Source organism: Poecilia mexicana, unplaced genomic scaffold (assembly GCF_051168715.1).
Source record: "Poecilia mexicana isolate PSO_F unplaced genomic scaffold, ASM5116871v1 scaffold_23, whole genome shotgun sequence".
NCBI lineage: Eukaryota > Metazoa > Chordata > Actinopteri > Cyprinodontiformes > Poeciliidae > Poecilia > Poecilia mexicana.
The window spans coordinates 13,450,904-13,461,139 of NW_028263392.1; the positions used below are offsets into that span (position 1 = coordinate 13,450,904).

Genomic DNA, 10,236 nt, shown 5'->3' on the forward strand with positions numbered 1-10,236 from the left:
AAATTGATATTAGTGCAAAATGACAGCTTACAGTTCTCTAAATGACCTCAAGAAATGACAGCAGGGCTTTTTAGTCATTCAAATTTAATTCAAATACAGAAATACTTTAATGCTCCCAAGGGGAAGTTAAATATTAAATGTTGCTGTAACTTATTTATCTTCCTCTAAAATATTTGATATTTCAAAATAAATTGTCATTTCATCAGCATTTTTAAATTACAATATAAAAAAAAAACATTCAAAAGGTCATTTTTGATCAGAAAAAGAAAATGACAAATGGCATTTTCTCTCTATGCTGCTGCTCTGTTGCTGCTCTCCATTTATGTCTAAATTAATAATTATTTTCTGAATGAACCTTTTGACAGAAGAAATGTTGCTCATTTCCTGTGTTTTTTCTCATCCTTTTATAATTCTTGTTTTTGTTTAACTGCGTCTTTCCTGTTCATAGCGACAGTCAGAGCTATTGCTCAGCTGGGGCTGGACCGTAAATCAATAACAACATACATCTCCATAGATATGTGATCAGTGTCAATAAATAATACGTCCAACAGAACTTTCAATAATTTCACTGAACTCTGATCCAGAACCACACGGCATTCTGGGAGATGAAGGCAGAGGAAAGGCTTTAGCCGCTCAACCTCCTACAGCTAGCTAAGCTCGATTGGTGACATCAACCAACTCTTTCTCATTCACTCTTTGGTTACCTAGCAACTCAGTAATTCTTTGGTTACCTAGCAACAACTCTGATTCTCTCCCAGCCTGATGTGACGGTTGGCCACTCAACACAAACCCCGTTTCTGGTTGCTCTAAAGGTTCTTCCTAGATAAATGGAGTTGTTCCTTTCTACAGTCGCCACATGCTTGCAAATTAAACAACTTGACAAAGTGCGTTTTCTTTTTTTAGCAACTTATTTATAAATATTCAACTGACTATTCAATGACTGGTTTGTGTTTAAATGAACTGACGTCAATTTGAAATGTCCAAACAAAAAGCTTGGTTGTCAGTTTTAAAATGTGCCTGAAAGTCATTAGCAGCTAATTCTGGTATTTAATTTGTGCATTGATGATGTGAAAATGTGTATCTGCATTTGACTCATTATGTTTTGAATAAATCTCCTGAAGTTGTTGCACTGTCTAATGCAGAAAAATAGGGAGGAGGAAGGAAAAAAAAAAAAAAAAAAAAAAAAAAAAATATATATATATATATATATATATATATATATATAAATATTTTTTTTTCTTTTTCTGTATTCAGTAAAACACTTTCAAGCTGCTTTTGTGAATCATTCTGTGCCAAACTGTAGATAGACACAAAAGAAATACGAAACCAAAGGATGCAAGGAAGTCGACTGGAAGCTTTAAATAAAAAGCATTGTAGTGCTACCATTAGCAAATACATAAACACACAACCTGAAAGCCAAAATGATAACCTTCTATGATTGCTTTAATTGCTTTCATCGTTTCTATGTATGAAGTTTTTATTCTGCAGAGCAGCGGCGACAAACAAAACCCCGAAGTGAATATTTCATGCAGACAGTGACAAACAAACTTCAGTGATTTCAGCCTGACAGCAGGCTTTCCCTGTCATACACAATGAATAAAGCAATGCAAGCGGAAACTGAAGGAAGACAGGAAGATATCACGCAGAGTGAATGCTTCACAGAGCTGCAGCCAAACAAAGGTTGGAAACAGCAAAGAGCATTTGGATGAACTGCAGACCAGGAATGAGTTTTTACACCACAGAGACCTATACTGTAATATTCTATCACTACCTTAGGGCTTTTCAAAGTGTGGGGCTTGATGCAGAGCTACCAAATTCAGCAGTAAGTTGCTTGGTTCCTTTTGGATCTGTTTTTAGATCTTACACCACTTCTGCATCAGCAAACAGAATTTGGGTATTTTTGATCATTTGGTGTATAAAACTATTTCAGATCCTTACATTAGATTCATCTCTTAATGCTCCTAAAATACAATTAAGCCATTTGTTTATTTTTTTTTTTTTTGGTGTTTTTGACACCGTTTGAAATGTGGCATTGCTGGTGAGATGCCTATGATGGCTTGGTGTATTTTCTGTTTATGCCAACAGAGTGTTTAATGTATTTTTGATGAATAAGTTGATGTTTGATGTGCAACATATGATAAATTAATTATTGAACAAGTTCATTTGTAATTAATGTGAAACTTACTAAAACGTATGGCTGGAATTTTCTAACATTACTGGTATTATGCATTAGATTTGTTAGTTGCTAATTGCACTCTGTTAAGAGTTGCTAGCTGGTAGGACTATTCTTTTCTTTTTTATCTCTGGCCCATAGATGTAGTCATATTTTTGCAAGAAATGGTAAAATAAGAGTCAAATTAGAGTGTGTGTAGCTTTTATTCAGGACCATTACTGCAGGGTAACAGCACATGTCACAGCTATTCTGACAGTTATTTCTTGCAGTCATCATGATAGTTCTACAGTCAATGTGCATCTCTGCATTCATGTTTCATCTCCACCCACTCCACCCATTACAGTTAGCTCGATCCTGTGTGTGACTCGTTCCAGTATTTCAAAAACCGTCTACATCAGAGGCTTTTGAAATCACTTTGCAAAAGTATTTCTAAGAGATTTTTCTTTAAAGTTGGAGAGCAGCATTTACTTCTTCTGGACACAAAGGCTGAAATTTTTGCTCCACTCAATAAGAGCAGTCAGGTATGGTCAGCGGGAGAGCAGAACAACCCAGATTCAGTCATTATGTGCTGCATCACTTTTCTTTTTCAGATGAACACTTAGAAATGGGAGCATGTGTCCCTGCATAAAGGGTTTCCTAGCACTTTCTTTCACCCCTCCAGCTACTTATTGTCTCCTCTCTCTGACCAGAACTGCAACAAAGGAGACATTTCACACACCTGATTGGATGTTAGATTGAAATCTGATTAAAAATCTGAATAAATCTGCTGCAGGCGTGAGAATCAAACCTGAAACGGTGAGACCAGTAAAACGAGAGATTTAAAAATGTATCTCCTGAAAAATGGAGAAATGTTACTGCTATTGATTTTTGTATAAACTGGCTCCAATAGAGGTAAAGAGATAGGAAGAAGGATGCACATTGACGCTAAAAGCAGTCGATAGAGACTGAAAGATATGTTTAAAATTCAATTACTTGGCCCTTAAGAACAATGACGAATCATATCTGCAAGAATATTTCTGAGCATTGTAATTTTAAATAAAAAAAAGACAAACAAATGACAAACTAAGTTAAAAAGTAGCTAAAATCTTAAAGACCAGTGTCAAACCTTTATCTTTTGATTGAGACGACTTTCAAATACTAAGGAAAAATCTCAACAAATCACCCAAGACTTTTGCACAGTACTAGATAACATAAAAATTATCATCCAACATATAAAAACAAATCAATGTTATCAATCAGACTATGCGGACTGAACTGTATTTTGTATAACCTGACATTATTGTCACCTTGTGAGCTGGAGATCTATAAAATTAAACTGAAACGACTTAAAAACTTACGTCAGATGGTAAATAATGGCGTCTAAAACTACACCACAGTTTCAGCATTTACTCATTTTCATATAACGTCATATCAGAGTGAGTAGTTTGTGGTACTGAACAGAAAGAATCTGATTCTTCTTCCATGATATTTGGATTCAGATCACATCATATCAAGATGAGACCCATTTCAGATCAATTTATCTTCAGATTGCCTCTCACAGTCTCTCTTTTCGAAGCTGTTATTTAACAAATCACGCCCAAATGCACATCAAAGAAACTTTTCACTTTACCAAAGCTAGCGCCTGAAAACCATCATTTCAATATGACTTTTTTCTGTTCAATACTGCATGTCCCAGTTTGGCTCTCAGTGTTTCAAGTTCCTTCTGCTTTACGGTTTCAGCCAACTCATTCAGTGATATAGAGAAAAAAAATAATAATAAAAGGCCAGCCCACACTCACTGACGGCTTACACCTTCTGGAGTGACACAGCGGCATTATCAACAAGGCCAGCACACAATACATAACACGAAATCCTGCTTCTGCTAAATCATTGCACGATGCACACCAACTCAGACTGTCAAAAACACTCATTAACATTCATGCCTGCCAATGTAGCAGCATGGGAAACACAATGGCTCACAGTGACACAAGATGGAGTTTGTTTGATCTTGTTCTCACCATAAACACCAATTTGACTGTTGATGCTGCAGGGCTCTGATAACCAAGAAAGGGAGAACTTGTTTTGGAGGCAGATTGAAAACTGACTATCTCTTTTTGGAAGCGCATTTATAGATGTATTAAGAACACTGGAAATTTCTACAGCTATAAAAATGCTTTAAAGATAAAAAAAAAGATCTCATCCACACTCAAACCTTACCTAAAAGTGATTTAACTGGATATATATTGGTTCAGTCAAATGTTAGATGACTGTTTTACACTATAAACACAATAAAGAAGAATCATAATAGTTGTGGTTGAGAAAGTTTTTGTGTTGGTTGGAGCAAGAATTTTAATTCAAATACAGAATAAGTTAGCATAGAAATAGCACTGATGCTAAGCTAACTTATACGTGTTAGCGTACAAGCTAACGTACTGCTGCTCAACAAGTTAAAGATACAAACTAGTAAATGGGTGACTTAATAAAAGCTTAAAACTGTTGTAACATTTAATTTCTGTTTCCAAGAATTTAAGATATAACCCGCTTTAGCTAGTTTCACAACAGCGCTAATGCTAAAATCTATTAGCTTCAGCACACCTGGCTCCAATGTTAGCTCATTAGCAGAGCTCTGTAGAGCCTGACTGCATGCTACCGAGCAGTTTCACCATTTAATTCAAACATACAGGACAAAGGAGACATCTAAAAGTTGCATGCCCTGTTTGAGACCACAACCAAAGCATTTCTGTGTTAAAATATATTGATGGTCTTCTATTCTAATAAATCAGTGACAATATTTGGGATTTTGGAAATTTATAAGCCTTAATCATCTAAATTAGTAGAACTATATCACTTTGGATGTTACGAATCTATAAACGACTTCCACTTTGGTTATTGCGGTTTACTTTTGGTGCCCAGCCGGAGGTTGTCCTCCACTGTCAGTGGAAGTTTGTGGTTAGAAAGAATGTTTTGTCGTGCTTTCCTACCGCTTGAATTCTTGCCGCAGATGAGGTGCTGGTAGGGCTGCAGCAGACCCCAGATCTCCGAGTCGTTACTGATGGCCTGCTCCATGGACTCCAGCGTGATCTTGGGGATCCCGTTGTCCCTCTCCACCAGCGCGCTGCGCAGGACGCGGCCGAACACCTCCCTGAACAGGCTCTCCATGCAGGCGCACAGGTAGATGGCGGCGTGCTCGTGTATCCTCAGGGCCACCCGGCTGTCCACCATCCACCTGAAGAACCTCCCCACGGAGAACACCAAGCCGCAGCGCACCGACTTGCCGCGGCTGAACTTGTCTCCGGCGCTGGACATGTTGTAGAGGGAAAGCGCGCTGAGCGCCGCCGTGATGCAGTTCACCGAGATGGTCCATGAGAGCACCACCTTGATGGCGCTCTGGATCTCATGTTTGGTGCACTTGGCGTAGCGCAGGCTGAGCCGCTGCGCCTCCCGGGCCACCCTCACCAGCGCCCGGCTGATGAGGGCGGACAGCCGCGCCAGGACCTCCGGAGACGGGTTCCCCAGCATCAGCTCCTCGTCCTTCCTCAGTGCGCCCTCCACCTCTCCGAGGCTCCACGGCACCTCCTCCAGCTCGGGCAGCTTGGCGCAGTGTCCCGCACACTCCAGGATCTCCGTGTCCTCCGCCAGGACGGTGTTGACCGTGTCCAAACTGTTGTGTCTGCTGTGCATGGATTCCGTCAGATGCCAGTAGTTGCCTCCATGCGAGACGGACTGGTGCGTGTCGGAGCAGCAGAGCGACACGCTGGACGACCTGACCGAGTCCGCGGCTCCACCATAACCAGAATCAAGCGTTAAATCCTCCAGCGTCCTCACGACTGTCTTATCCTTGCCTGCCATAATTGCGCTGCATAATGTTGGGTATCCTTGGTTCTCGCAGATAAACGCCTCAAACTCGCCCCCGTGCTTTATTTCCCTCCCAGCCAGAAGTCAGAATTTTACTCTCCTCGATCTGCCTGACGCACACGACAACTTCTCCTTCTCCTCCTCGGCGTGTCTGTCCAAAAAGAGCGCACAAACCCCGCAACAAGCGCAGAGCATGCAGGCACGCAGGCAGGCTGGGCTCTGGTGGAGGGAGGAGCGCGGAGACCCCGCGGAGCTCCAAACGAGCCAATCAGCGTCTCGGTTCAGCTGTGAGTGACGCAGACGCGCTACCTGCTGAGTCTCAGCACCTGGTGAAGCACGACTCAATACAACCGGAAAGGCAGGAAGCTGCAGTGAAGTTTCCCTCTGAGCACAAGCAGAGTGGAATATACACCAACATATATTTTAAAAAGTTGTTAAGGTACATTAAATTGCATGCAGCTTGCTCGTTTAGATTTGAATCGGTATTTCTGAATGAGAAACAACTCAGTTTTAGTAAGTTAGTGAATAAAACTTTATTTTTGTAGCACATTTGAAGATCACAAAGTTTCATAAAAGACAACAAATGCGTAAAAACGCAAGAGAAATTAATACAAAGCTCATTTAAAAAGACAAACACTTGGGAAGATGAATGGAAAACCAGTTTGATGATGTGGGATGATGATCTTCTGACCTCACTCAACAAGAGAATTAATCTGACAACATCTCCCTGTAAGATTAGATGCAGATTATGCCAGTTTTTAATTTTAACGCAGTTAGTTTCCAGACACTGTGTTTTTTGACATTAAATCTGGATAAAACAGGTTTTCCTTGACAAGCTGTTGGTTTCATCAAGCTACTGCGCTTTTTAAGAAAATCAGACAGGCAGATGTTAACTAAAACTTGCTCAGTCCCATATGTCTCTATGAATATTTTACAGTTTGAGAACTTTGCCCCAAGACTTTCAGAGACTGATTATTCCAACATCTTGTGAAAGCTTCAGTATTTAGCTCCATTTGCTGAAAATAATCCCTCTGAAGCGTTTATTGCCTGTAAATACAGAATTATTTTCTTTTCTTTTTTTTTGTTGGTTAAAACAAAGAGTGAGCGAGCTAAATCCTGACGTGCAGAGAGAGAAGCAGTTGGTGGAATGATGATTCATCCGTTCTGCTGGGGCTTCTCCTCGTGCATCCGAGCTGGATCCACCATCTGTCCCCGCTGCCTGCCATGCCAGAGGCACTTTCCTGCTTTCTTTGCATGACGCTGCATTATGCCAGAGCTGGAAAAACAGACCGAGGTGACATGGGGAGAGTTATGTAACGCCTGGGAAAGTGATGGACCAGGAAAAGTGTAAAATAAATCAACCCAGTGTCTTACAGCTGTGTGTAAGACAATAGCAGGAGCGAAAGAAGTATCTTATGTTTAAACATTAAAAATGAGGATTTCTTTCATCTCTTGTCTTTGTCCTCTGGTCTGTGTCGCCTTCTGCAGCTCCTGATGCACTGCAGATCTTCCCTCCTTGCTCAGGTGAGAGCGGCGGAGGTGGGCAGCTGTCAGCGACGCCTCTGAGTCCTCTGCTGGTGCTCCAGAGTCCGTCCTCACTTATTAGGCCTTGGTTGCCTGGTAACTGGAAAAATTATCATGATTTTCCCTGCAAAGATGATAGATCATGTGTTTCCCAGAAGAAGCTGAGCGTCGCATACAGACCTTAGTCATGCTGCGCAGACACATTTTGAAAGATTTTTGAATTTGTTCAGACATTGTATTCATATATATGTCAGGCAGTTGGAGTTTCCCCCAAAAGCTATAAACAAATTAACTCACTGATTTATTCATAAATGACTAAAAACAAAGAGAAAAAATAACTATGGTAATAAACATATTTAGTAAACAAAATCAATACATTTAAAATTAAATAAGATAATAAATTATTAAATAAAAATGTTTTATTGCCAAACTCTTAGAAGTAATATGAATACTGTTAATATTTTAATAAATTCTTTATATCTTTTCAAGATGAAATAAAAAATAAATAAATAAAATAAAAACTGAAAGATAGTAAAAGGGGGGAAAAAAGATCAACAAAATAAACAATAAATATATAAATTTATGATCAAGTTATTTATCAATTATCACAGTTAACTAAAACCAGTAATTGAAGAATAAACAGATTTAAAATTAAATTTGAAAGATAACTTAATATAAACTAAAAATAACATAAAGCCATGTAAGGATACTGAACTTATTTCAAATCAGTGGTAAAAACTGATAAATATTTCTTTAAAATGTTACATAATTTATCGTAAAGGTATGGAACGAAGCAATAAGTTGCAAAAAAGAAGGTTATTAATGTATGATACGATACTGCCTCTCTCTGGTAAACAACGTGTACTGCAGCGTTTGGCAATGCGACAATTTTTCAGGTACGAGTGAAAATATGAATAAGGATTTATTTTTTAAACATCACAGTAAGAGTGCAATTTGAAAACACGTACATGATAAAAAAAAAACTGGCATAAAGGCCAAAAAAAGCTGCAAATGGCACAAATAAAAACATAAATAAAGTGACAATGACTGACTGAAGTTATTAGTCAAATTAGTATTTAGTAACAACGAGTCTATTTGAGCACGTGATTTCTATAAGACAATCAAAGAACGCAAATCTGTTTGCTTAGTCAAGCACAAAAAATAAATACTTTTACAGTATTAGAGCAAACAGTAAGCAGAAAGTTATTTTATATAACATTTGGCTGTATATTATTACAATAACGGTCTACCTAATCGAGGAGAAGTGGAGAAAAGTATTCATGTTCTGTAAAGTAGAAGAACACATACGTGTGTGAAAAAATATTCTAGTCAAAGTAAAAGTACAGGATGAACTGTTTTACTAGAATGAAAAAGTACAAGTTTTGAAATGTACTTATGTTTATCTGTTTCATTCATAATTTATCCCTATTATCTTTAGAATAATTTAGAGAAACAGCAACATTTTATATTTATTCTTTTATAATGTAGCACTGAAGATGTTTTTCAAAATGTAAATTTTTCTAAGAACAAACTAGTACAGTTTTAGAAAAAAATAATGGATTTATGCAATATGAAAACAAAGACAAGTATAAAAATAATCCAACAGCAAAACAAAATTTTCATTTATTGAAATACATTGAAAATAAAATAAATAACTACATACGAGATAAAAGGAAGAGAAAAACTGAAATAACATAGGACGTAAAAATAAAAGAATATACTTAATAAAAATCAAAGACAAACAAAACTGGTCCTTAGGCAAAAATAAACAGAATAAATTCCTAAAATAATGAATACATTTTAATTAATTTTCACTTTCCAAGAAAGTTTGTTTGAAAGCAGGATTTTATACCGCCCCTCTCTGGTGAAAATGGTTCATTACAACATCCTACCAATGCAGAAATCTTTTCAACTTGCATAATTGCCTAGCCATTTTGTTATAGATGTATGACGCATTTTTCTATTTTGATCTTTAAAAAGAAACCGAGCATGCAGATAATAATCAGACTATTTTTAGATAAAACTACATAATATTTATTTGTCATTGAAGAGTAAAGTAATGTATTTGTAGAGGAAAATGTGCGCACATTCATATGCAGAGGGGCGGTATATGATATGAATAAATAGCCAAAAATGTAATTTTAAACTACCTAATCGAGTAAGCCGAATGGTTTGTGTCTGTAAATGTAAAGCACTGTAGAGAAACGGTTTGACTAATAACAAAAAGGGATTAAATATGGTAAAGTTGAAGCTGAACGACTGTAAACATCCACACGTAACACACGTACGACCTCGTGTGCTGATCCGGGTCTTTTTCTGACAACGCTGTTTTAATATTTATGGGGGGATCTCATTTACACCCCCCAAATTAGCTCTTGTGTAGTGTTATGCAAACAATGTGGTTTATTTACCATTCATTTCATTATATTTATTGCTTGCTATAGGTCCTAAAAAACCCCAGCTGTGCTCCCTTTAATCATTAATTCTCATTAGTTTACCAGAGATAGGTAAATTAACCTGGTAACATGCTAGACTAAGACACCATAAGAGGTCATAACTTGATAATAAAACAAGAGCTCAGTGCGCACGCTGGCTGCCTCGCCTCGTAGGAGAGAGCACGCTGCTAAAACGTGACCACGCTCTGACACGCACGAATCGGTTTGGACCAATCACAGCGCAGCTCTGAGCCAGAGGACGTCGCCAGT

At 38.1% G+C, this 10,236-nt stretch overlaps 1 protein-coding gene across 1 annotated transcript in view; it reads right to left on the reverse strand.

Moving 5' to 3' along the window:
* Positions 1-6,400, reverse strand: part of LOC106918724 (ankyrin repeat- and BTB/POZ domain-containing protein 3-A) — a 176,770-nt gene extending 170,370 nt beyond the window's left edge. The window contains exon 1 of the mRNA XM_014988708.2: positions 5,134-6,400. Within this exon, the coding sequence (XP_014844194.2) occupies positions 5,134-6,001 (868 nt within the window). The 5' untranslated portion in view covers positions 6,002-6,400. The remainder of the gene's footprint in view (positions 1-5,133) is intronic.
* Between the last annotated feature and the right edge of the window lie 3,836 nt (positions 6,401-10,236).